This window comes from Chiloscyllium punctatum, chromosome 1 (assembly GCF_047496795.1).
Source record: "Chiloscyllium punctatum isolate Juve2018m chromosome 1, sChiPun1.3, whole genome shotgun sequence".
In the NCBI taxonomy this organism is placed as follows: domain Eukaryota; kingdom Metazoa; phylum Chordata; class Chondrichthyes; order Orectolobiformes; family Hemiscylliidae; genus Chiloscyllium; species Chiloscyllium punctatum.
This window is the reverse complement of record NC_092739.1, coordinates 88,850,236-88,877,954: the sequence shown is the minus strand read 5'-3', so window position 1 is coordinate 88,877,954 and position 27,719 is coordinate 88,850,236. Positions and strand designations below refer to the sequence as shown.

Genomic DNA, 27,719 nt, shown 5'->3' with positions numbered 1-27,719 from the left:
TCAGAGTAAACCCTTATGCTTTCTATAGGTATTTAAGGAATAAAAGAATGACAAAACTAAGATTAGGGCCAATCAAGGATAGTAGTGGGAAGTTGTGTGTGGAGTCGGAGGAGATAGGGGAAGCACTAATGAATATTTTTCAGCAGTATTCACTCTAGAAAATGACAATGTTGTCGAGGAGAATACTGAGATACAGGCTACTAGGCTAGGTGGGATTGAGGTTCACAAGGAAGAGGTATTAGAAATCCTGCAGAATGTGAAAATAGGTTAGTCCCCTGGGCCAGATGCGATTTATCTTAGGATCCTCTGGGAAGCCAGGAGGAGATTGCCGAGCCTTTGGCATTGATCTTTAAATCGTCATTGTCTACAGGAATAGTGCCAGAAGACTGGAGGATAGCAAATGTGGTTCCCCTGTTCAAGAAGGGGAGTAGAGACAACCCTGTTAATTATAGACCAGTGAGCCTTACTTCAGTTGTTGGTAAAGTGTTGGAAAAGGTTATAAGAGATAGGATTTATAATAATCTAGAAAAGAATAATTTGATTAGGGATAGTCAACACGGTTTTGTCAAGGGCAGGTCGTGCCTCACAAACCTTATTGAGTTCTTTGAGAAGGTGACAAACAGGTAGATGAAAGTAAACCAGTTGATGTGGTGTATATGGATTTCAGTAAGGCACTCGATAAGGTTCCCCACAGTAGACTATTGTACAAAATGCGGAGGAATGGGATTGTGGGAGATATAGCAATTTGGATCAGTAATTGGCTTGCTGAATGATGATAGAGGGTGGTGGTTGATGGGAAATGTTCATCCTGGAGTCCAGTTACTAGCGGTGTACCGCAGGGGTTAGTGTTGGGTCCACTGCTATTCATCATTTTTATAAATGACCTGGATGAGGGCATAGAAGGGTGGGTTAGTAAATTTGCAGACAGCACTAAGGTTGGTGGAGTTGTGGATAGTGACGAAGGATGTTGTAGGTTACAGAGAGACACAGATACGCTGCAGAGTTGGGCTGAGGGGTGGCAAATGGAGTTTAATGCGGACAAGTGTGAGGTGATTCACTTTGGTCGGAGTAACCAGTAACTGGGCTAATGGTAAGATTCTTGGTAGTGTAGATGAGCAGAGAGATCTCATTGTCCAAGTTCACAGATCCTTGAAAGTTGCCACCCAGGTTGACATGGTTGTTAAGAAGGCAATACAGTGTTTTAGCTTTTATTAATAGAGGGATCGAGTTCCGGAACCATGAGGTTATGCTGCAACTGTATAAAACTCTGGTGCGGCCGCACTTGGAGTATTGTGTACAGTTCTGGTCACCGCATTATGAAAAGGATGTGGAAGCTTTGGAAAGGGTGTAGAGGAGATTTACTAGGATATTGTCTGGTATGGAGGGAAGGTCTTACGAGGAAAGGCTGAGGGACTTGCGGCTGTTTTCGTTAGAGAGAAGAAGGTTGAGAGGTGACTTAATGGAGACATATAAGATAATCAGAGGGTTAGATAGGGTGGACAGGGAGAGCCTTTTTCCAAATATGGTGACGGCGAGCATGAGGGGGCATAGCTTTAAATTGAGGGGTGATAGATATAGGACATATGTCAGAGGTAGTTTCTTTACTCAGAGAGTAGTAAGGGTATGGAATGCAGAGGCACAGACAATAAACTTATCTTCCTGAGATGCAACAGGATTGGAAAATTGCAAAAATTGCACTCGTTTAAAAAACATTCAAGACCAGCCCAGCAATTACAGAGCAGTCAATTTAACTTCAGTGAGAAAATTTCAAGCAAAAATTATTTGTGACAGACCAATATTCACATGGAAAAATGTGGATTCATTTGGAAGAGTCAGCATGGATTTGTTCAGAAAGAAGAGTGGCTGATATTTTTTTCAGAGCGAACAGTGAGTTGATGTGGTGATACAGTGACACATAACAAACTTGTGAGGGAAGTTTAAGTCATGAAATAATACAGATAATACAGATAATAATAATACAGATATTCGTCGATTCTCCTGCTCCTTGGTTGCTGTGCTTTTCCAGCACCATACTCTCGACAGCAGCAGCATGGCCCAAAATTGGCTCGGGGATAGGAAACAAGAGTAATGGTTACTGGGTATTTTCTGAAATGGAAAAAAAATAGTAGTTGGGGTCCCTGGAGCAATATTGGGACCCTTGCTCTAACTGACATTTTTAAAAATTCATTCATGGGACATGGGAATCGCTGGCTGTGCAAGCATTTACTCTCTGGCCTAATTGTTAGGGGTCAACCACATTGCTGTGGGTCTGGAGTCAACTGTAGCCCAGACCTGTTAAGGATGGCAGATTTCCTTTCCTAAAAGGACATTAGTGAGTCTTTGGGATTTCCCAATAACTGACAATGATGTCATGGTCACCATTAGACTCTTAATTACAGAGTTTTGTTTAACTCCATGGCACGATTCAAATCCAACTCCCCAGAACATCACTTGGGTCTATGGATTAGTAGTCCAGCGATAATACCACTAGGTCATGGCTTTGATTTAGGTCTTGGCATCTTAACACAATTTCAAAGTTTGCAGGTGACACAAAACCCGGGAGAATTGTAAACTGAGAGGTGAAGAGTGTAGAATGTCTTAAGGACAGTGATCCACATCGCAAATGTGTCAATCAGTGGCAGATTACATTCAATGTGGAGGAATGTTAGGTGATGCATTTTTTTATTAAGAATACAGAGGATCAGTATAAAATAAAGTGTGTGCTCGGAGCAAACAGATCTGGTGTATATATACAAATTAAAAGTTATGATAAATAGGGAGCACAGTTAATAAAACATACAGCATAGAACACAAGAGCAGGGAGGTTACATTGAACTTAGTTTGGACACTCATTAGTCTTTAAACAGACAACTGTGCAGAGTTATGGATACCACTCAATAGAAGGATATGACTGCAGATACTGCAAAAAGATATTTACAAGAACAGTCTGGAAGAGGAGACATACCAGTAAAAAGAACAGATTCAAGTGGGATGGTTTTCCCTTGAAGGGGGAAGGCCAAGAGGAGTTCTTACAGACTTTTGCAAAATCATGAGGTAACTGGACTCAATGGATAGAGGAAGTCTGTTCCTACTCAATCAGATTAAGAATCTGATTGCAAAAGAAGCAAACACAAAATGAAATTTATTATTTGTGCACAGCTAGTAGTTAAGATATGGTGTGCACTGCCTAGAAATATGGTAAAGGTAGGTTCAATTGAGGCATTCAAGAACTAAAGTGTTCATGGAGCCAGTGCAGGCATGATGGGTTGTATGGCCTTCTGCACTATAACAATTCTGTGTTTCTGTGAAACTATAGGTCAAAATTCTAATTTTTTTTCCAATTCATTCATGGGATGAAAGCATCATTGACTAGACGAGCATTTATTGCCCATTCCTAATTGCCCAGAAGGCAGTTGCTGGTCAACCACATTGTTATGGGTCTGGAGTCACATGTAGAACCAGACCAGACAAGGATGGCAGTTTCCTTCCCTAAATGGCATTAGTGAACCAGATAAGTTTTTCTGACAACTGACAATGGATTCATGGTCATCATTAGACTCCCAATTCCAGATTTCTTAAAAAAAACTGAATTCAAATTCAACCACCCTGCATTCCTGGGACTCTGGATTAACAGTCCAGTGATAGTATCACTAGATCATCGCCTTCCCAAAGGGGAGTGTGGGGCCATCCAGAAATCGGAGGTACTGCTATATTTAAACATGCTCAGGGATTAATTAAAGTTGCTTGTTTCCTTTTAGCTACACTATAGTGCTGTAGACAGCATTTCAAGTTTTATTTGGCATGCAAATCTAAAATTTGGCATATTTTATATGGCATGAAAAACTTAAAATTGATTTACTGATGACAAAATGGAATTCTGCTCTGTGACTATTTAAATTAAATGTTGTAAAACTCCAATTTAAAATCAGATCTAAATCCAGTGTTTCATACCTTTTTATGTATTCTGACTGTAGAAGACTTCATGCACAACAAAATTTCTAAACTTTTGAGGTGGTAACTGCTATAATCAGACAGTTCTTAAAAAAAGAATTAACAGTCAAGAATTTTTGTGTGAAACCAACCTCTCACTGCAAGATAATTTGTTCTATGTCAATTCTTTTAAGTTTGAAAAATAAACAACAGCCAATTGAAACATTCATAAATCCTAAAAACCCAAACACAGTGAACATAAAACCATATTGAGGGGCACGGGTTACGCAAATAAGATCTTCTTGACTTGGTTTCGAGAAGACAAGTTTAAAACTATAATTAATCAGCAGAACTAGAGGAACATTTTTCATCTTACAAAATAATAGATCATGTGAAACAGACTCTCAGCTGTAGTGGCCAAACTCCTTCAAAAGATGAGAAAGTTAAGCACTGGGCTAAATTGAGACTTCATTGTTTGATGGACTAGTATAAATGGAGATGGCAAAATTTTAGATAGCACATAGATGTGTCACCAAAAAGAGCAACTGAGAAAGGACTCAACTGGACAAATGACCTCCTTCTGTACTGTAATGAGTTTTTGATAAAAGTGTCAAATACCAGATTTAAAACATTCTGCATCACGCTTTTCATCACTATTGCTTTTGTATTTGTAAGTGATTGACTCACCTCCATTGGGTAGTGGAGAACATGTGCCACTGTTTAGGCATGGAGTGCTCAAGCAGCCTTCTGCCAGAACTAAAGAACATCCAGGAGCCATTTCAACTGATTCCTCCATGACTGCATGGACCTTTTGCTTGCTGTTCAAAGGCAACTCTTGCCCATTTAGCATTATGGACTCCAGGCATCCTCTGAAGCCATTACTAACCTGTGGGCTTCTACCAAGTTTTGTGTGTGGCTGTCGGATATGGCCCCCAAAATACAAGAAATTGTCCAAGTTCAGTGTCCGCAGGGTGCCTGGAGCTGTGCCTGCAGCTGTATGGACCCTGTCTAAAACCAGTCTTGCATAATTGCCATCAACTGCCAGTGAAACAGAATGCCATTCGCCATCATTGATTTGAATGCTCTGTACAGAAACAGTGCCGGGACCACTGCCACAGTCAAATTTGTATTGCAGTCTTCCATTGTTAATCTGCAAAACAGTATTTGGAACATCAAGTCAAAATAACTTCTTTCTTGTTTCAAAAACTTGAAAGACAAAAAAAAAATGGAATTAGATGATAACACACTAGTTGTATTGTCTGCCACAAATTTAAATAATTTCACAGTTTAAAGATCATAACCAACCTAGAGTAGGGCAATTATTTTATAATTAGAGACAATATAAATCAGTTAACGGCAACAAACTATCACTAGCATAAAGAGAAATTGATACTTACAAATAACACAACAAACTGAGCAAATACTGTTCTCCCTGATCAAAGTGGAGTGGTTTACAAAATTTGATACAAATATACAAAGAACAGTAATTAATACCTGCAATCTCCAGCAATGCAATTTCAAGATTCATTTTATGAACTTGAACTGCACAAGTTCCTCTCAGAAAAAAAATGCATGACTTACTTTATTTTAATTACTTTTTTTAAGATGGCATGTAAAACTTTTAGATTACAGTAACAGTATCAATATATTTCCAGTCCATTGACAAAAAAAATGTTGAAAATAGCACAAGCTGAAACTTTTCAAGTAAATTAATCAAATCCCAAGAATAAGTCTCAGTAATTTTTGCCCCCTATTATTTGGGCAACATGTACCTCCAGAATGCTGTAGTCTGTTCCTCTAGCATACATAACAACTGCATGTGGATGGTAAGTCCGTAAGCGCAAAGAGAGTTTCATTTCTTCTTTGTTTTCATTCTCCATGAGACGATATTTCACATAACTATTACCATTGAATGACAGAGAAGCACCACCTGAAAATGCAAGGCAAAAACACAGACCCAGTCACAATACCAGAAAGCATTAAGTAAATGTAGCAATTACAATGCAAAAACCTTTATGACAAATATGCATATTATAACAAAGGAACGTGTTAGAAATATTTTGAATTTGTGGAAAATCCTTACCAGAACATTGACCATTTTTGGCATTTTGGCACAAACAATTATATTTTTCTTCTTTTGCATCAGGTACACATTCAGTGTCAGAAGAGCAATCATTACCTTCACAGAGCTTATGTACTGTATGGCATTTGCTGCCTAGAAAAGAAAAACAAATATACATTATTCAATTTAAAATAAAGTGCATAAATATTTTTCTACAATGCCATTGGTATAATGATACTGCAATACTCACCTTAAAAACTTATTAATCACAACAATTAGACACTGCAAGATTTTTCCATTGAAAAGAAAACATTCCCCTTTTCTTTGAACATACTTACTTTGTTAATTTGTAACTTGCTAAGGTGACATGATGGAAACTTGTTAAAAAGATGTGTCAAGTATACTATAATCTGGGATATTAAAAATGCCTTTCAACTTTTTAACAGTAACTGAATATTTATGAAAAAAAAACTGGGCTTATAGCACCAAAACATAATATTTTCAACATGTTTAAGATATGGCCACGCTATTGGTCCCATCAATCAGAATTACAGAGTTAGCTGATTTATAGTATGCTCCTTACCTTTACACAAGCATGTAGGGGTTCTGTGGTACCGTGGGGTTACAAAACTTAGCCTAGCAGTGCTGTACGTGGACATGGCATTTGTGTCTATAGTTATCTTCTCTTCACAATACTTCAAAGGGCAGTCCAGGCCAGCACAAAGTTTGTGAATGACTTTCAGTATTCGCACACCCATCATTTCTTCAATGCCTAACACTGAGGCATTCAGTTTGTGGAAAAGAACTTCAGGCAGATGGAAATAATTGCTTGCTTTATTGACTGTAAGGAGAACATCCAAATCTGAAGGAGCTTCAGAAGGCTGCAAGCTAATAACTTGAATATCATGCCTTCGAACACCAAGAATATTTCGCAATGCTCTTTGAAAGTTCCGCCAATAGTCTCCTATAAACTCTTCAGGTGTAATATTTGCAAACTGAATGGCAATAGAGTGGTTGACCTGATTTTCAGTTACTTGTTTAACATGAACAGACACATCAGCAGCAGTTGTGAAACGACCATCAGTTACAGTGACATTCAGGACATATAGTCCAACATCTAAAAGTTTGTGCGCGATCATTTTACCATCGGTACTGGAAACTGCAAAGGAGTTTCCCATGTCCGATGCAAGACTGTATGCGAGTGTATCATAAACATCTTGATCTGTTGCATGAATCTTTCCAATAACACCACCAGCGTAGTCATCTTCAACAGTAGTTATATGGATTTCAAGTGGAAGAATAGCTGGGGGATAAACACTTTCTTCAATAATTTTAATCTTTATAAATGTTGAAGAGCTTAGTGGAGGTCGGCCACTATCCGTTACCTAAAACAAAAGAAACTCAACTGATAAGATAATCAACTTTTTAAAAAGATCTGCATATCTGCAGTTCCCATTCTGTATATACTTCACAAAACTACATTTAAGGATGCAGAAAGTGGTTTCAAAATATTATCCTTGAAAGACAGCATTTCTTTTAGAAACTATGCAGTCCAAACATGCTCACCAAAACAATTGAGAAACTATCTTCCTTAAGGTATGAGAGGAATCACAAAGATTCAATGTACTTACTCTGCACCAACTTCAGGAGTTAGTATATCTCCCCCATTTTATATCAATGGTCAGCGTTATTTTGAAATCCTTGCATTTACTGACTCTACAGAAGCAGATCTTCTTTTGCAATAGCAGAAAAAATTCTCTCCTACTGTCTGTAATCCAATTGATCTATGCCAGTACATAATCTATTACCCCAAGTGCTTTAATCTAGCTCCTGTGGGGGTCTTTATCAAACGCCTTCTGAAAATATAACTATACTATGTCCAATGGCCCTCCTTTATCAATTTTATTTAACACATCTTCATTTTTGCAAATCTATGCTAATTATGCCCAATCAAATCATCATCAACCAGATGTCTCTTCCGCCCATCATTCATACTGAATTTCCGCATTTCCCTACAATTGATAAAAGGCTGTTTTCTCTCTCATTGCACCATCTTAAATAGTGGGGTGACATTTGCTATCTTCCAATCCACAGGAACCATGCTAGAATCTATGGAATTTGCAGGGTAATTACCAAAGCATCTACAAACTCAATGGGTATCTCTAACAAGACTACCAGAAGAAAACTGTTGGTTCCTGGGAATTCATGATTTTTCAGCCCCATTAACGTCTGCAGTATAATCTTCTCAACGACACTAATTTTCTTCAATTACTCATTCTCCCGGATCACTTGGATTTCTACTGCTGGGACTTTACTTGCATATTCCTCAGTAAAAACAGGCTCAAAGTAATCATTCAGCTTCTCCGCAATTTCTGTATTCCCTACTTGAAATCCTTCTTACTCTGCCTGAGTGGAGCCATATTTGTTTTAGCCAAACGCTTCCTTTTTACATGAGGTTTTAGAATCATCTTTATGATTTTGTTAGACTGTATTCATATTCTATTCTCCTTGAGATTGAGAAGTACTTGGAGGGGCATAGTAATATGGGGATGAGTCAGCATGAAAATGTGTTGCTGGAAAAGCGCAGCAGGTCAAGCAGCATCCAAGGAGCAAGAGAATCGACGTTTCGAGCATCAGCCCTTCTTCAGGAATGAGGAAAGTGTGTCCAGCAGGCTACGATAAAAGGTAGGGATGAGGGATTTGGGGGAGGGGCGTTGGGAATGCGATAGGTGGAGGGAGGTCAAGGTGAGGGTGATAGGCTGGAGTGGGGTGGGGGCGGAGAGGTCAGGAAGAAGATTGCAGGTTAGGAAGGTGGTGCTGAGTTCGAGGGATTTGACTAAGACAAGGTGGGGGGGGGGGGGGAGGGGGGAGGGGAAATGAGGAAACTGGAGAAATCTGAGTTCATCCCTTGTGGTTGGAGGGTTCCCAGGCGGAAGATGAGGTGCTCTTCCTCCAACCGTTGTGTTGTCATGGTCTGGCGATGGAGGAGTCCAAGGACCTGCATGTCCTTGGTGGAGTGGGAGGGGGAGTTAAAGTGTTGGGCTACGGGGTGGTGGGGGTGGTTGGTCCAGGTGTCCCAGAGGTGTTTTCTGAAACGTTCCGCAAGTAGGTGGCCTGTCTCCCCAATATAGAGGAGGCCACAGCGGATGCAATAGATGATGTGTGTGGAGGTGCAGGTGAATTTGTGGCGGATATGGAAGTATCCCTTGGGGCCTTGGAGGTAAGTAAGGAGGGAGGTGTGGGTGCAAGTTTTGCATTTCTTGCGGTTGCAGGGGAAGGTGCCGGGAGTGGAGGTTGGGTTGGTGGGGGGTGTGGACTTGACGAGGGAGTCACGGAGGGAGTGGTCTTTTCGGATCGCTGATAGGGAAGGAGAGAGAAATATGTCCCTGATGGTGGGGTCAGTTTCATCCAGATGGCCTTCTTCTTCAAGGACCGCAATTTCCCCCCAGACGTAGTCGACGATGCCCTCCACCGCATCTCTTCCACTTCCCGCTCCTCTGGCCTTGAGCCCCGCCCCTCCAACCGCCACCAGGACAGAACCCCACTGGTCCTCACCTACCACCCCACCAACCTCCATGTCCAGCATATCATCCACCGTCATTTCCGCCACCGCCACCTCCACACTGTGGGCAATTTAGCATGGCCAATTCACCCAACCTGCACATCTTTGGACTGTGGGAGGAAACCGAAGCACCTGGAGGAAACCAATCCCGACAACGGGAGAATATCTATGTGGAGTTTGCACAGTCACCCGAGGCTGGAATCAGGGGTAAATGAAGGGGAATGGGTCTGTGTGGGTTGCTCTACGGAGGGTCGGTGTGGACTTGTTGGGCCAAAGGGCCTGTTTCCACACTGTAGGGAATCTAATCAACTTCCATAATCCCTTTAAAGGCCAACCAGTTTGGTCACTTACTATCTGGAACAAATGAACAGAATGTGTTTATTTGCATATGTAATTGCAAATAGGCTCCTACAAACGAAGTAGCACCTTGAATCGCATGTGGTACTGTCGAGTGAATTGCTGGCTACCCATTTATAGATTTCCCTTGAAAATGCTTCATGAGCACCATGGGCTCATCCTGACATTTCTAACTGCAGAACAACTTATTAATGTCAGTACTTCTATTTAACCTGACAAAACAAAAACCATTCCATTCCTTTTAATTTTTTTAAAAAACTCATTCATTCTGGACTTTCAGGTAAGCATTTCAAAGTATTAACATTTTGCATTGCTGATAAATTATGGCATTTTACGTTTTATCTCAGTTTGAACTGTTCTATTATAAAGCACCATCAGCTACCACCAATTATATTAATTGCATGGAACGTGAAGCTGCCTGAAACCAAACATTCAAACAAATGCTGATTTTGATTTTGCTTACTACAGGCAAGGGCAAATTGATGCTGGTTATCTCTGTGAATTTTCCATCAAACATATCCTAACATGGGTGATCTTTTTTCTTAAGAACGTTTCCACTCTGTCACTGATAACTTTGACCTGTTCCAAAATTTGGAGTGATGGGCAGCTCATTCAAATCATAATTCCACCTACCTTAGACTTGCAATGAGTGCTGGTAGGCAATTCTACCATGAGAGTGATTGAGACGCACAGGAGACTTGGTTCAATATCCTTACCCTTGCACTTTGTGGTTGGGTCACTGGTCAGCAATCAGGACTGGACAGAGGGGTAGGAGTGAGGGGAGATAGCCAACAGTTTACTCAATAGATGGAGATTATCTAACAAGCCTTGGACTGGAAATTAGATCTACCTGGTTCAACTGTAGACTGATACAAGGATCAACACAATTAATTTGCTATTGGGAAATAAGATATGTTCAGTATCACTTTTGACACCAAGTTATTTCCCGATAGGAGTAAATACAGAGAATTCAGGGCACCCTCTTTGCATATTTAGTCTATTAAAAAGAGTGCAGGAAACATTGTCTAGGATCTGAATTGGGTATCTTGATCAATTTGTCAAAACGTGAGATCTAATTCCTCATGAACTTTTGCAGTGGGAACAGTAACTTGTAAAATTTAACCCCATACTTTCAATTACAAACCCCAATTACAATCTGCTTCAGGTGCAACAAATTAAAACAAAACACTTGCATGGCAATATACATATAGTCACAAAACTGAACCCGGTATAAAGTGAAGTGCAACATTAGATATTTCTTTTACCTGAACTTGCAGTAGATGCATATCTTTAACTTTGTGCTGGAGAGGAGCCGTTGATATGAGAAGACTATGTGAATTTATCTGAAATTCATTCTGTTCATTCCCACTAATGATTCTAAAAGTGAATGGAGGGCCATTGTGAGAGGAATCCCTGTCTATCACTTGAAGCTGTAGCACACTGGATCCAACTGGCTTGTTTTCCTGTAAAATAGTTTATGTTCAAGAGAGTTATGGTTTCTACATGTCCCAAACTCTTAGTTACTTATTTTTGCCTGAATCTTGATCATCCTAAATCTCTTGAGAAAGCTGATACATTGATTCCAGACATCATAACTACTTGCATTTTTACTCATCTTAACAAGAAACATTTCAAGGGGCTTCTCAAATTGTAGTAAGGGAAACATGTACAGGAGGCAAAGGAAAAGCAAGCAGTATCAGTAGGAAATAGATTTAAGCGATCCCATAACCAAAGTATCAGATCGAAGCTCTGCAATCTTACCAGATCCACTCATCAATGGTGGTTGACAACTAATGTATTGAAGAAGGTAGTTACAAAAATTTCCTCATCCTCAATGCTGGGGGAGACCAGAATGTCAGTGTAAAAAATGGACTGATGCATTTGCTGCCATTTTCATCAGAGGTGCTGAGTGGATGATTTATTTTCGCCTGCTTCAGAGATTTTCACCATTGCAGAAGCCAATTTTCAACCAAATTGATTCACTCCACATGATATTATGAAACAGTTGGGGGGAGGCGATGGTCTAGTGGTATTATCACTGGACTATTAATCTAGGGCCCCAGGAAATATTCTGGGGACTCGGGTTTGCATCCTGCCACAGCAGATGGTGGAATCTGAATTCAATAAAAGTCTGGGGATTAACAGTCTAAGATGACCATGAATCCATTGTCGATTCTCGGAAAAACTATTTTAGGGAAGGAAGCTACCATCCTTACCTGGTCTGTCCCACATACGAAATGCTGGCCTAACCAGTGATGCCCTCAGCCCATGAATGAATAAAAGAAGATTGAAGACAATTGATACTACAAAGGCCATGAAAGCTCGTCCTCCAGATATCGATGCACCCTTAGTCAAAGTGCTCCAATACAACTAGAACACTGGCACTGAATCAGTAAATAATATTGAAAACTGTCCAGATATGTCATGTACACAAATAAGCAGGACAAATCCAACCCAGCCAATTACTGCTCTGTCAATCTACTCTTGCTCACTAGTATAATGATGAAAAGTGTCATCAACAATGCTATCAAGTGACACTTGCTTAGCAACAATCCGCTCAGTGACACGCAGTTTGTGTTCTGCCACTTGGTTCTTCAGTCCAACATGGACAAAAGAGCTGAATTTCAGACTGATATGTGCACAACTGTCTTTGACATCAAAGCAGTAGAAGATAAATGTGGCATCAAGGAACCGTAGCAAAACTGGAGTCAATGGCAATCAGGAGTGGAACTCCCTGCTATGTGAAGTAACTTCGAGCAAGAAAGACTGTTGAGGTTGTTCAAGATCAGTCATCTCAGATCTAGGACATATCTGCAGCAGATCCTCAGGGTAGTATCCAAGGTCCATTCATCTTCAGTTGTGTCAGCAATGATCTTCCTGCCATCGTAATGTCAGAAGTGGGAATGTTAACTCTTGACTGCACAATATTCAGTATCTTTAGTAATTCCTCAAATACTGAAGCAGTTTGTGTCCACTTGCAGCAAAGCCTGCACAATAACTTGGCTTGGACTGAAAAGTGGCAAGCAACATTCACACCACACAAGTGCCAAAATGCCCAGCTCTAATGTGAGTGAATCTAACCATTGGGCCTTGATGTTCACTGATATTAATATGTCTGAACTATCATTAACAAAATCCTGGGTCAGCCATAAAAATATTGTGGCCAGAAGAACAGGTTAGATGCTCAGAGTTCTGTGGCTTGTAGCTCAAACCTCTCTCTCCCCAGTACTTTCCCATACCTACAAAGCAGAAATCAGGATTGTGATGGAATACTCCTCACTTGCCTCGATCAGAGCAGTTCCAACAGTGCTCAGGCAGCTTGATTCCGGCCAGGATAAAACAGACCATTTAATTGGCACAATATCCACTGCCTTTGACACAAACTCATCTCATGACCAGTGGCCTTGACAACAGTGCCCACATCCCGTCAAACAACTTGAAGATCAAGTTTTGAACAAATTGGTGTTGATGATGATGGAAGATTATCAAAGACATTGTTGGAATAACAGTACACAGTGATAGCAGAGCCACATGTAAAGTTTTCAGGTATTTAAGGAACTGAGGAAGGGCAGATGTCAGTAGAAGTCTTAACAGACACAGTAAGAATTATAGAATGGGGTTGCATAGGACACTACCTTTACAAAAGGTTTAAGATCTGAATGGGTGTTGTCACTCTCCTAAAGAAAAATAAAAGGTTGATACCTTCAAACTCCCTTTACAATTTGAAGGTCTTAAGCATGTTGATGCTTCTCAAATTGATTTTCAACTGTCCCAGAACTCCATGTATGAATCCCTTCAGTTGGATTTCTGCTCCCACTATGAACACATTTGCCTTTTTTTTGTATGCAAAAATACAGAGTTGACTCTTAGCAAAGACTCAAGTGACGTCCTAGGTAACTGATAAATATAAAATTTCCCTCCCCTTGATATGGATGACCACACCATTATCTCCATCACCTAGTTTGGTTGCTCTTATGTAGGTTCCATGTTTAGCAAATTGTAGCCAAGAATCACTTTAGTGGCTTCACGTCCTGCTCCAACACGGTTTCCTCTAGTGTGCCTTAAGAATCTATGGTCCCAGTCATATTTCTCACCTACATGCTGCTCCTTAATGACAGAATAAAAAGTCAAGATTAAGAGGCGATCTGATCAAAGTCTTCAAAGTATTACCAGGAATAGACAAGGTAGACAAACAATTTCCACTGGTTAGAGATTCTGGAACTTGACAGCACAGTCGGAGAATCAGGGCCAGACCATTCAGGAGAGGTGTTAGGAAGTACTTCTAGATACAAAGGGTAACAGATGTTTGGAAATCTCTTCCACAAATGGCAGTGAATACTAAGTCAGTCGGAGGTTTCATGCCTACTCCGCTTCCAATATTAGTTTTCATATGTGCACTGATGACACAAAGCTCTACTTTCTCACCACCTCCTTCAATTCCTCCATTGCTGGTAAACTATTAGTTAGTTTCCTTGATTCTTACATGGCTCATGGGCTTCACTGGCAGCATCAATGGGTGGCTAAGGGGTGGTCTCCGGGAGCCAAATTCAACAGATCAAATATCTTAAACGTCTTTGTTTAGATTCTAGCAATTCTTGCTTCAACTTAATAATTTATATATTTTTTTAAAATTACTCAGGTATTGTCAAATCCTATCAAATTAATAGGTTATTCTTACCTGAATGATAACACTGTAGTTTGCCTGTGAGAACATGGGAGGATTATCATTGACATCAGCCACATCAATATTGACTGAAGTAGTATTGAAACGAGGTGAAACACCATTGTCTGAAGCTTGCACCGTCAGCGTATAGCCAGATATCTACACAAGAGGAGATGATGAAAACCAAAGCTATATCTATGTACAAGAAATATTTTCATACAGCAAGGATTTCTTTTCATTTATAAATATTCTAAATGATAACGTCTACTTAAAATCATAATCAAAACTCAACTCTAACAGAACCTGATTAAAAATTCTCCTCAAAGAAAAGATGAGCATAGTTTAAATTTTAGTTCCAAGATGGCGTTGTGAGGTCGGCAGCACTCAGCTCCTAATGCCAGGGCTCAGCTGCTCATGGGCACCATGCACCGGAGCCGGTTAATTCCACACCATCTCGTACACCTTCATTGTTCAGTGCAGTGAAAGCTTCTGTGGTTTTTATTCCACGGAGGTGTGGGTTGAAGCCGGGGCCCCATTCAGCCCCAGGCCAGAGAGGCTTCAGCATCAGCAATGGAGGAGCCTGGACCCAATGACTGACGAGCTGGAGCATCTGGAGTAGTGTCGCATGGGGAACAGGAGGTATGAGACCAGTCCCATGGGTCCAGCTCGGATGCAGAGGTTGTGCGAGTTGAGGCAATGGTGGAGGCGGGCTTGTAACAGAGACCCCAGAGCTAATCACAGAGACGCCTGACCGAAGTCAAGCAGTGAGCAGGAGGACCAACAGAGGCTAACAGGAGGATGGAAAGATTAACTCTATTACAATAAAATCTTGAATTATATTCAGTGTCTCAAGATGGCACCAGAGCATGGAGACACCTTGCGTTTTGCAAACAAAAAACACTTTTCACTGTAATTTATATACATGTGATCATAATTCAAACTCTTAAATCACTTTAGTTGCATAAACAGAAGTTTTGGTTCTTCATTAATGGATCAGCAGCTTATTACGGAAAGCAATAAAATTGACAAATGTAAAGTTTATTCAATTGCAGGGTTACTTCTCATCTACTCACTTTTTCTCTGTCTAAATGTTGTGCTACTTTTATTTCTCCATTGGCATTATCAATAGTAAATGGGTTTCCTTGATTCCCATGAATAATAGAATAATGAATCAGGTTGTTTGATGGACCATCTGAATCATCAGCCACCACCTACAGCAAACAGTAAAATCATTAGGGTGACATGGTATTCAAGTTTCAGATTTAACTGTGTAATTAGTACGAGGGGTAAAGCTGGTTTTCAACTGATGATTATAATAAACTAATTGGCATTTCAGTATTGAATTATTGAAGAACAAATCATTATTTTGCATCCAAAGCAATAAATAGCAAACTGTGGGATTTCAGTTATTAAAAATAGCATTAAGCAACTTCACCCATATTGATCTGCAATTATATGGCTTGTTCTCAAACTGTTCTCTTAACCACTTTTATGCACTTTAAGTCATCCACCACTTCCTCTTCTGTAATATGGACATTTTTCAAGGCATCACCATCTATTTCTTTACGTTCTATATCTTCCATGTCCTTTTCCACAGTAAATACTAATGCAAAATACTCATTTAGTATCTGCTCCATCTTCTGCGGCTCCACACAAAGGCTGCCTTGCTGATCTTTGAGGAGCTCCATTCTCTTCCTAGTTACCTTTTGTCCTTAAATGTATTTGTAAAAACCCTTTGGTTTCTCCTTTGTGGGGCAGAAGTGACCTGTACTAGAAGGATGGATTACACCTAAATTGGAAGGGGATTAATATACTGGCAGAGAGATTTGCTAGAACTGCTCAGGAAGATTTAAACTGGCGAGGTGGGGGCAGAATCGTAGTCTATTTGAAACTGGATAGATAGGTAGATAGGATAGTGGAGACGGTATTTGGTATGCTTTCCTTTATTGGTATTGAGTACAGGAGTTGCGAGGTCATGTTGCTGCTGTACAGGACATTGGTTAGGCCACTGTTGGAATATTGCATGCAATTCGGGTCTCCTTCCTATCAGAAAGATGCTGTGAAACTTGAAAGGATTCAGAAAAGATTTACAAGGATGTTGCCAGGGTTGGAGGATTTGAGCCATAGGGAGACGTTAAATAGACTCGGGCTGTTTTCCCTGGAGCGTAGGAGGCTGAGGGGTGACCTTATCAAAGGTCTACAAAATCATGAGGGGCATGGATAGGATAAATAGACAAGGTCTTTTCCTTGGGTGGGGGAGTCTAGAACTAGAGGGCATAGGTTTAGGGTGAGATGGGGAAGATATGAAAGAGACCTAAGAGGCAACTTTTTCGCTCAGAGGGTGGTATGTGTATGGAATGAGCTGCCAGAGGAAGTGGAGGAGACTGGTACAATTAAATATTCAAAAAGGCATCTAGATGGGTATATGACTGGGAGGGGCTTAGAATGGCATGGCAAAGGGGACTAGATATATCTTGGGTATCTTGTTGGCCTGGATGAGTTGGACCAAAGTGTCTGTTTCTGTGCTGTAAATCTCTATGACTCTAGGTAGTCACAGCAGAGTTTAGAAGACTCTCCCAATAGTACAGTTCCTATCTTCTCCTCTGTTAATGAGTGTCTTGAACCAAAACCTGAGGCACAGTGAATCTCAGGTTAAATTCACCAGTCTATTCTATTTCAGGAGAATGAACGTCTATGGTAAGTCTTCTGAGACGATGACAACTGCCAGATCATAGAGTCATACAGAATGGAAGCAGATCCTTTGGTTCAATTAGTCCACGCCAAACACGTTTCCATGCTAAACTAGTGCCACTTGCCTGCGTTTGGCCCATATCTCTCCAAATATTTCCTATTCATGTACTTAGCCACAAGTTTTTTTAAACCTCCTGAAGCTGCAGACATGTTTACCCTGGATCACATTGACATCAATATAACTTAGAATCACAACACATCACAGCCCTATCATTTTCCTGGTGTTAATTTATCATCCCTAATTAAATTATACATCAAAGCATTTTTGTTATCAGTACTGTTGCGTCCATCTTCGGTAGATACCTGTATTACCTTTGGCACGACTGTGGCATCCATCATGACACCTTAGTGCACTGGAATAGTATGCAGTGCAAGGTGTTTATTTTAAATACAAATGCCAATGATTAAATTATTTCCAAAGAACAGACCAATTTCACAATTTCTTACTGCTCACACTCACTTTGAATACAAAAACCTCAATGTGAGAACAAAATACTTAAAACTGTAAAAAAAAATTGTTTAGTTGGGAACAATTGAAACAATCAATTGAAACATGTGGTTATTGAAATACAAGCAAATTCTGAATGAGAAACAGGCCATTCAATTTATGAAGACTGCTCCAGAGGCCACAGAATAGATTTATGGAATATCTACAGTGTAGATGCAAGCCATTCGACCATCAAGCCACACTGACCTTTCAAAGAGCCCCCTACCATATTCCTGTAACCCATGGCTATTCCCCCAACCTGCACTACCCTGGACACTACAGGCATTTTAGCATGGCCAATCCATCTAACCTGTACATCTTTGGGCTGTGGGAGGAAACTAGAGCACCTGGGAGGAGACCCAGGCAGACACAGGGAGAATGTGCTAACATCACATAGACAGGCGCCTGAGGCTGGACTTAAACCTGAGTCCCAGTACTGTGAGGCAGCAATGATAATCACTGAGCAACTGTGCCATGACAGATGAAACTACAATGAATTACACTCTCATGTATCTGTTACTCTATCTTAAGTAACTGGATCACCTGCAAAACGTAAGTAGTAAAATTGTTACATATTCTCAAAGTCTGAGTCCCTTTTATTTTTATTGACCAATTTCTAATTGAAAATCTGAAGAAATGATCTCAAGACATCAATCTTAATTAGAAATTAATTTCACAATAGGCAGCTATTATGGAGAAGGATAAAAGTTTACTTTTCCAGTCTCATCTTATTTAAATATTGTGTATTAAAATACTTTGTCTTCCATCACCCAAATATTCTGTTAACTCTTTCTCAACCATATATTTTTTCCTGCATGTCTACCCTCACACTTTCCACCAATGTAAGCGTATTCATAACTTCATAAATAGTGAAAACACAGTGAATAACGATCAAGAAAATCTGGGTGATCAGTGTCCTGAAGAAATGAAACTGAGGCAAAAGAATTGGGTTATTCAAAGGGCAATAGACAGTAAATCTCAGAATTAATGTCACAGAAAATTCAATTTAGATGTGCCAAATAATCATTTAATAACTCTGACTTTAAAGATCTGTCTTGTTAGGTCCTTCTTTTCTCATAATGCTGTTTATCATCACTCTTAATTGATGAAGAAAAACAAGTAAAGTGTTAAACATACTGTGACAACTAGCTGTCCCAAGGGAGCGTCTTCACTTATCACTGCCATGTATACATCATGGCTAAATTTAGGAGTGTTGTCATTAACGTCTGTCACATTGATATTCACTGTCGCTACATCGTTAAGTGAAGGTGTTCCACCATCCGTAACTTCAACAGTCAAGTAATATTCATGAGATGTCTCAAAGTCTAGGCTTTTAATAACAAAAATGGCACCTGATGAAAAAAAAAAAGAGAAAGTGAGGACAGCAGATGCTGGAGATTCAGAGTCGAAAAGCATGGCGTTGGAAAAAGCACAGCAGCTCAGGCAGTGCCCAAGGAGCAGGAGGGTTGATGTTTCCCTCATCAGGAATGTCCTGTGCTCCCGAGCTGCTGCACTTTTTCCAGCCCACACCTTTCAAATCTGATGAAAATAATTGCAAATTGTCAGAAACAATATTAAAGTTTCACACAATACAGTGTGCACAACTTCTTTTAAATGTTACCCTATTCTTTACACTGCAATTATGAGCAATGTGAGCATTCTTGTATTCTTCATATTGTTATACTGATTGTACCTTTTATACTGCTTTGAATTCTTCTCATATGAATTCTGAGAGCTCCTGGTAGATGAGCAGTTAATTATTAATATATGCTTAATTGAAAACATATACATATGTGATGAGATATAAATCAAAACGACTACATAAGGATTGGTATTGCGAACTGACAGCATAAATTGAAAAGGGAAATAGGAACAGTTATTAAACTAGTGTTACTAGTTGTGACCAGAAGTCAAGTGTAGATTAATAAACTTTGGACTTATATCAAAATGGATTTAAGGATTAAGTCTAGAAAAACATTATGTATGTAGGAAAAAAGTACGAATGGGTTATTTAGATTATCCTGTTAGGGTTGTGACTATAGATCCATTGCCATTGACGAATGAAATATCAACATCCAACCAAGACAGTAATATGAGAGAATACATCATCAGCCCTTGTTAGAGGAGATAAAAGGAAAGAACTTTGAAAAGTCCTCCTGCACCAATCGCTGAAGGTGAGCAAGCAGATGGTATGTTTACCTTCGTAGTAAGAGACTTGGAGAGCAGGAGCAGGGATGTCTTGCAATGTCACAGGGCCTTGGTGAGACCACACCTGGCATACTGTGTGCAGTTCTGGTCTCCTTATGAAGGAAGAATGTTCTTGCGATATAGGGAGCACAGTAAAGGTTTATTAAATTGTTTCCTAGCATGGCATGAGAGATGTATGAGGAGGTTGAATCGATTAGGTATATATCCTGAGATCCTGAAGAATTGTGGGGGCGAGGGGGAATCCCTTAGAAACCTATAACATTTTAGGTTTACTCCTATCCTACTTAGACAGGGTAGATAGAGGAAGGATGTCTCCACTGGTAGGAGCGCTCAGAACCAGGGGCTATAGTCAAAGGATACAAGGTATCACGACTGATGCAAAGGTAAGGCTGAAGCATCCTCAGCAATCTTCAGCCAGAAGGACCAAGTAGGTGATCCATCTCAGCCTCTTCCAGTAGTCCTTAGCATTCAGCCAAATCAATTCACTTTACGTCATAACAAGAAACAGTTGGAACCACTGGAAACTGTAAAGGTTATGGGGAATGACAACATTCTGGCAATAGTACTGAAGACTTGTACTCTCGATTTACTGCACTCCTCGCCAAGCACTTCCAGTACAGTTACAATACTTGCATCCACCCAAAAATGTGGAAAATTGGCTAGGCATGTCTTGTACATAAAAAGCAGGACAAATCCAACCCAGTCACGTACATCCCCATCAGTCTAACCTCAAACATCAAAGTGATGGAAGGTGTTCCTCAACAGTGCCATCAAGCAGCACCTGCTCAGTGACGCCCAGTTTGGGTTCCACAAGTGTCACTCAGCTACTGATATCATTACAGCCCTGGTTCAAACATTCACAAAAGACTCAAATAGTGTGGTGCCGGAAAAGCACAGCAGGTCAGGCAGCATACAAAGAGTAGGAGAATTGACATTTCGGGCATAATTCAGGAGAGCTGAATTCCAGAGGTGAAGTAAGAGTGACAGCCCTTACATAAAAGCCATATTTGACCCTGTATGGAACAAGGAGTAAAACTGGAATTAAAGTAAGCCAAGGGTAAAACTCTCCAATGGCCGAGTCATACCTGGCACACAGGAAGCAAGTGGTGGTTGTTGGAGGTCAGCCATCTCAGCTTCAGGACAGATGGGAGCCCTCAGGGCTACTCCTCTGGCCATCTTCAGCTCCTTCAACAATGCCATCAGGGTCATTAGTGGGGATGTTTGCCAATGAGTGCACAATATTCAGCACCATTCATGACTGCTTAGATACTGAAGCAGACTGTGTCCAAATGCAACAAGACCTGGACAATATTCAGGCTTAGGCTAACAAGTAGCAAGTAACATATGCACCATACAATACCAGACAATGACCATCTCCAATGAGAGAGAATATAACCATCACCCCTTGACATTCAATAGTGTTACCATTACTGAATTCTCCACTCTCAACATCCCAGGGGTTACTGTTAGTCAGAAACTCAACTTGCCATTTAAGTGGCTACAAGAGCCAGTCAAAGGCTTGGAACACTGCAGTGAGTAACTCACCTCTTGACTCCCCAAAAGCCTGCCCACCATCTATGAAGCACAAGCCAGTAATAGGATGGAATAATTCCCACTTGCCTGGACAACACTAAGCAGATTTACACTATGCAGTATAAAGCAATTTGCCCAATTGCCACCAAATCTGCAAACAACTACTACCTCTACCGCCAGCACCCCGTTGCAAAAGTGTAAACTATCTACAAGATGCACTGCAGACGTTCCCCAAAGATCCTTCCCAAAGGCAGCAGATATATCAGAACATCAGTATCTGCAAGTTCTCTTCCAAGCCACTCACCATTCTGACTTAGAAATATATTGCCATTCCTCCACTATCACTGGGTCAACAATCCTGGAATTGCATCTTGAAGGGCACTGTGGCTCTACCTAGACCACAGATTACATCAGTTCGAGAAGGTAATTCACCAGCACCTTCTCAAGGGCAGCCATGGATGGGCAATAAATGCTGGCCAGCCAGTGAATAAACTTTTTTTAAATTTTAGAACTGAAACAAGGAGGTATGTCTTCACTCAGAGTGGCAGGTCGATGGAATCCCCTACCAAGAAAGCAGTGGAGGCTGAACCATTGTATGATTTCAAGGAAGAGTTGGACACAGCACTCGGGGCTCAAGGGATTAAAGGACATTGGGGGAAAGCAGGAACAGGCTTGTTGGTTATTAGCCATCATCATAACAAATGGTGCAGTGGACACGAAAGGCCGAATGGACGACTCCTGCTATGTTTCTAAAAGCTTGCTGCACAGATTTCAAGATACAAGCTCAGAAAACAAAAATGAGTCATGAACCATTGCAAGTTAGTGGGAGGCAGAAGAATCTACATTAGGAATATACTGTCATCATTTGTTAAGTATAGCTTTTGTTACTGAATAAGTTGACCTGATATCACTATATTGCGTGTGTCCTTGTCCAAAATGTACTCTCTGATATCTGACCCTCACAAGCAGCAGTGTTTTGCCCCTCAGAAATTGACTCTCACACTATGCTTCAATTATTGTATGTTCAAGTACCTGTATTTGCATTTATGCTAAACTTTCCATGTTCATTGCCACTAATGATGGAATATGTGATCTCTGTGTTGGCTTCAACATCCTTGCTGGCTGCAAACACCTGAAGAACCTCAGTTCCTAAAGGAGTATCCTCAGAAAGTGTGGCTAGGTACTCTCTGTGCTCAAACACAGGTGGGTTGTCGTTGATATCGAGGACAGAAACCAAAAGTGTACAAACTGATGACAGTTTTTTGAGTGTGCCTTGATCAGTGGCTTTCACAATAACAGTGTATGAAGCATGGAGTTCTCGGTCGAGAGGTTTCTCCAGACTAATAATTCCAGATAGCTCATCAATTGAGAAGTGATCTTCTGCAGAATCCACAAGCGAATAAAGTACTTTACGATTCAAGCCTAGGTTTTAAAATTGAGAAAGAAACAATTCAATTAATATCATTTTAACATTAACTTTGGTTGCAAACAAGCAAATAGTGCAGAATGCTTTCAGTAAATGTACTGAAATAACAAAATTAATCTCATATGTTTTGGAGAAGAAAATATCATTGGCAAGTCAAGAATTCTCAACACAAATTGCACAATGGTACTGCCTTTTTAAGTGATAAAGCATCTGAAAGGTTTTTAATGGCACCTTTTCCCGCTCAACTTATCCATTCCTGACTGGATTAAACTATGAAATAGAATGCAGTATTAGCAAACTTTTAGAAGTACAACAGACATCTTTAACTTTAAATATCTTTTATCAATAAGTAATGCAGGAAACATGTTTTAGAACATTTTACCTTATGCATTAATTCAGCTATCTTTAATAAAATCACAATAAATCAATAATTTGAACAATAACAACAAATATTAAGAACTGCAGGTGCTGGAAATCTGAAACTAAAGCAGCAAGTGCTGGTGAAACTCAAGAAGTCTGGCACCATATGTAGAGAGAAAACAAATTAACATTTTGAGTCCACTGACCCTTGTTAAAACTGAAAATAGCTGGGAAAAGATGGTATTTATGATGACGACAGGGTAGAAAGAGTGAATAGAGTACATGAAGATGGGGTCCTGCAACAGAGAGAGAGAGAGAGAGAGAGAGAGAGAGAGAGAGAGAGAGAGAGAGAGAGAGACAGCGGCAGTGAGTGAGAGAGAAAGAAAGCGATACGCATACAAAGAGACTGCTGATAAAGTCTGAACATGCTGACGTTGCATAAACTATAACCATTCTATCTATTGTGTAAAGAATACCTCTATTCTTCTTCCCACGTGGCTATGCACTTGGTGACTGGCTCATTGCTTTCAAATAATCCATCAAACCATTTCAGAAGATTGCTTAGAGAATATTTTCAACCTTTTTTCCCTCCCAATTATCATTACTCTGCTCAGGTTCCAACACCAGGCGAACTATTTGAAGTAGACTCTGCCAACACATGTATGATCAGAGTCCCAGATGGAAAATGTACAGCGATGCTAATTGCACAAGTTTCATACAAAACCTCTTTTCTTCTCCTGCTGCTGGATGGAAACACAGCTCTGCATTTCTGAAGGAGTCCTGATTGGAATCGTCTCGCAGAAATGCGGAGCTCTTGCAATGTAGAGACAAGGAGGAGTAGAATGGCAACCTGTACGAGATTGTCACTGTGGAAAATCCAGACCAATAATTTGGGACAGAATTAACAGTCACTTGGACAAATATAATTTAATTTTCGAGAGCCAATTTCTCAGGGGAAAAGCAAGTTTAAATTGTTGGAGAGTTTACAGAGAGGGTTGGTGAGTGGAAGCTGTTGACGTATTGTACACAGACTTTCAAAATGGTGCTAGACACGGTACCATGCAATAAAAGTTATAATCTATGGAATGAAAGGAACATGAAATCCATGAAGTGAAAGTAAAAACTCAAATGTAAAACTGGCTGAATAACAGGAAACAGAGTAATAGCTAATGGGAATGTTTAGGCGGAGGAAGGTTTGTAGTGAAGGTCCCCAGGACTTTTGCTTTTCCTGATTTATATAAGTGATCTAGATTTTGTATGATATGGAATAACATCAAAATTCACAGATTACACAAATAAGTATTGACAAGTTGGAGGAGTATGCTGACGGGGACAGATGAAATTTAATGTAGACAAGTATGAGGTAATACATTGCAAACAAAAGAATTAGATACAGTATAATAAAAAGTACAATTCTACAGGCTGTGCAGAAGCAGAGAGACATAGATGTCTATGTACATAAGTCAAAGATGACAGGAGAGGTGGAGAGCTATTAATAAAGCATATATTATCCCAGGCTTCAATAATAGGTGCAGAGAGTATAAGAGCAGGGAGATTATTAGATTACCTATAGTGTGGAAACAGGCCCTTCGGCCCAACCAGTCCACACCAACCCTCCGAAAAGTAACCCACCCAGACCCACTTCCCTCTGACTAATGCAGCTAACACCATGGGCAAATTAGAATGGCCAATTCACCTGACCTGCACATCTTTGGACTGTGGGAGGAAACCTATGCAGACATAGGGAGGATGTGCAAACTCCACACAATCGCCAGAGGCTGGAATCGAACCTGGGACCCTGCTGCTGTGAGGCAGCAGTGCTAACCACTGAGCCGCCCCATTATGAAGAATCTAAATAAGACTAAAGCTGGAGTTGCACAGAGTCCTGAAGTCAACACTTTAGGAATGATTAAAAACACCGTTTGAGACAGTGCAGGAGTGATTTAGAAGAATGGATCCAGGGATGAGACGATCAGATTGATCGAAAAAGTTGCAGCACGGAAGGCTCAGGGGAGGTATGAAGTTTTCAAAATCCACAAGAGGTCTGAACTGAATAGAAAGGGAGAAGCTACTCTTGTGGATAAAAAGTTTACGAACAAGAGAGCATGGATTTAAAGCATTTTGCAAAAACAGAAGTAAATGTGATGTGAGAAAGAGAGTTCTCACACAGTGAACTGTGCGCCTTTGGAATGCATTGCCTGAGAGTGTGGTTGAGGGTGATTCAATGAATGTATTCAAAAGGGCAATACATGATCATGGGGAAAATGCAGGAAAATAGTACCAAGTCTTGATGCTTATTTGGAAGGTGTGCAGACACCAGGCTAAATCCTCCTTCTGCATAATGAGGATTTTGCAAATTACTTTATATGATGGACAAACTTTAATAATAAAAAGGTTATTCGTAAACTAATATCTTAAAATTCAAAACTATTGAAGCCAAGCAAAATATTTAAACTAAGAGAATTCCATCAGTTCTGAGAAAGGGTTACTGGACCCAAAACAGTAACTCTGATTTGGTGCCACCAGACTTGCTGAGCTATTCCAGCAATTTCCGAATCAGATTTCCAGCATCTGCAGTACTCTTGGTTTTTATTTAAATTTAAGCTTGTCAGTTTAAACATTACTAAAATAAGTTGAATTTTACAGACCTAAAAGATTAGAAATCTGAATAAAATCATTGTTGAATTCAACGTGCTTGCAAACACTTACTTAATAATTTACAGTGGATTCATACTGTTCCCTTAGCATCTAGTCTAATTTGTGCACAGAACATTACCATGATTAATGTATTCCCTAAATGAACTGACATGAGTGATTCATTGTTTGCATTTTCACTACATTATCAGCCACACAGAAATGTGCCTTTTGTAAGTTAAAAACAAACTGTTTGAAAAGAAATGTAAAACTTCTGGTTAATTGTTATTTTGTCATGTCTTGCTAAACTGTCATTAAAAGATATCAACCAATACTGCTTTAAAAGGCTGATGAAGCAATAAATTTCAAAACACAGTTACAAACACAAAACTGACAAAAACACCAAAGTGGGATCTGCAGCTGGCGTTCAGAATGCACATCTCACTGGGCTGCCAAATCTGTCCCAACTTAATCCAAGGTTGAGGAAGTCTTATGGTGCAGGATAGCATCCCTGCCTCTGAGTCAGAAGCTCGGAGTTCAGAATTCACTGTACAATGTCACTTTAGGAGGTGGTGGTTAATCTTAGTTGGACAAGGCAGCAGGTGTGGATTTTGGATCTGCTTGCTTGCCCTACTCTTACTGAGATCGTGAGTTGCATTGCCTTTGAGCAAAGCATTCAGGTACAGAAAAAAGAATCCTAGGGTGAGGAGTTAGGAACTCTCAAAGTAAGGAGCTTGACCTATTGTAATGAGATTTTCTAATGAGAAAATGTTTTGACAATTTTGACAAAATGTTTGAGAATTCCAATATTAGGCGCATTCAGCATAAATTTAGTTCTTTCAGTTGACGTGCATTAAGTATATTAGCATGACTGTTCTACATACTGGACAGTCTGTTTGTTGTCTCTTGCCTTCAGCTCTCATCAATTGAGTACTAGTATAATTTTGCCAGTAAATGGCCTCTTCAACAGCAAGTGGTATGCACGGATCCCCATGGCAACTTATGCAACTTGTATACCTTTCAGGTCCAGACTAAACTACAGGAGACAGAGGAGGCATACCCATGGCATACCAGTGTGTGGTTAAATCCTGGTGTCCATGAACATGATCCTTAGCCATTGCTAGTGTTGTGAGAGATAATAAAGATAAGTAAACCCTGACAGAAAACCCAGGTCGAGGTGGCCTTGACTGCAGGCTTTCAGTTATCAGACCAGTTCTCCATTTGGGCTGGCTCAAAATGACACTGGTTTCATCCTTTTCTTTGTGCAAGTGCAATGCCAGGAAAGGATGTCTTAATGCTTAGGCAACTTAGTGTCATTACTATCTGCCCAGGCCTGTGCCATGGAAGAGACACTCCAGGATCTAGAATCAATTGAGCTGATTCACAGAAAAGTCATGCACAGTGTCAGAATTGTACTTTATAGTCAATATATCAGACAACAGCATGCTGGGTGTGTCCTGTCCCAATTATAATCTAGCACAGGTGGATGGCACAGTGATATAAAGTAGAGAGTTGTTGTTCTGGGAGCCCTTGACAGTGACTCCAGACTCTAAGAAGTCTTATGGCACCAAATCAAACATGGACAAAAAAACCCTAATGATTAACACATACCCACTCCCCCTGCAACCTGGAGGCAGGACTGAGGTTGGCAACGGCATAGAATATACTCTGGGTAGAGGACTTCAAGGTTTAACATCAAGAATGGCTAGGCAGCACCACACCTACTGAGCTGGTGAGTCCTAATGT

General features: G+C 40.3%; 1 protein-coding gene across 6 annotated transcripts in view; it reads right to left on the bottom strand.

Moving 5' to 3' along the window:
• The window catches only part of fat1a (FAT atypical cadherin 1a), a 204,062-nt gene that overhangs the window by 24,390 nt on the left and 151,953 nt on the right, over nucleotides 1–27,719 (bottom strand). For all 6 annotated transcript variants that reach the window (XM_072570435.1, XM_072570445.1, XM_072570416.1 and 3 more), the window contains 9 exons: nucleotides 22,586–22,975; nucleotides 18,950–19,164; nucleotides 15,648–15,785; nucleotides 14,590–14,733; nucleotides 11,177–11,374; nucleotides 6,576–7,377; nucleotides 6,014–6,145; nucleotides 5,703–5,860; nucleotides 4,618–5,080 (listed from right to left, as the gene is read on the bottom strand). In XM_072570435.1, the coding sequence (XP_072426536.1) occupies nucleotides 4,618–5,080; nucleotides 5,703–5,860; nucleotides 6,014–6,145; nucleotides 6,576–7,377; nucleotides 11,177–11,374; nucleotides 14,590–14,733; nucleotides 15,648–15,785; nucleotides 18,950–19,164; nucleotides 22,586–22,975 (2,640 nt within the window). The remainder of the gene's footprint in view (nucleotides 1–4,617; nucleotides 5,081–5,702; nucleotides 5,861–6,013; nucleotides 6,146–6,575; nucleotides 7,378–11,176; nucleotides 11,375–14,589; nucleotides 14,734–15,647; nucleotides 15,786–18,949; nucleotides 19,165–22,585; nucleotides 22,976–27,719) is intronic.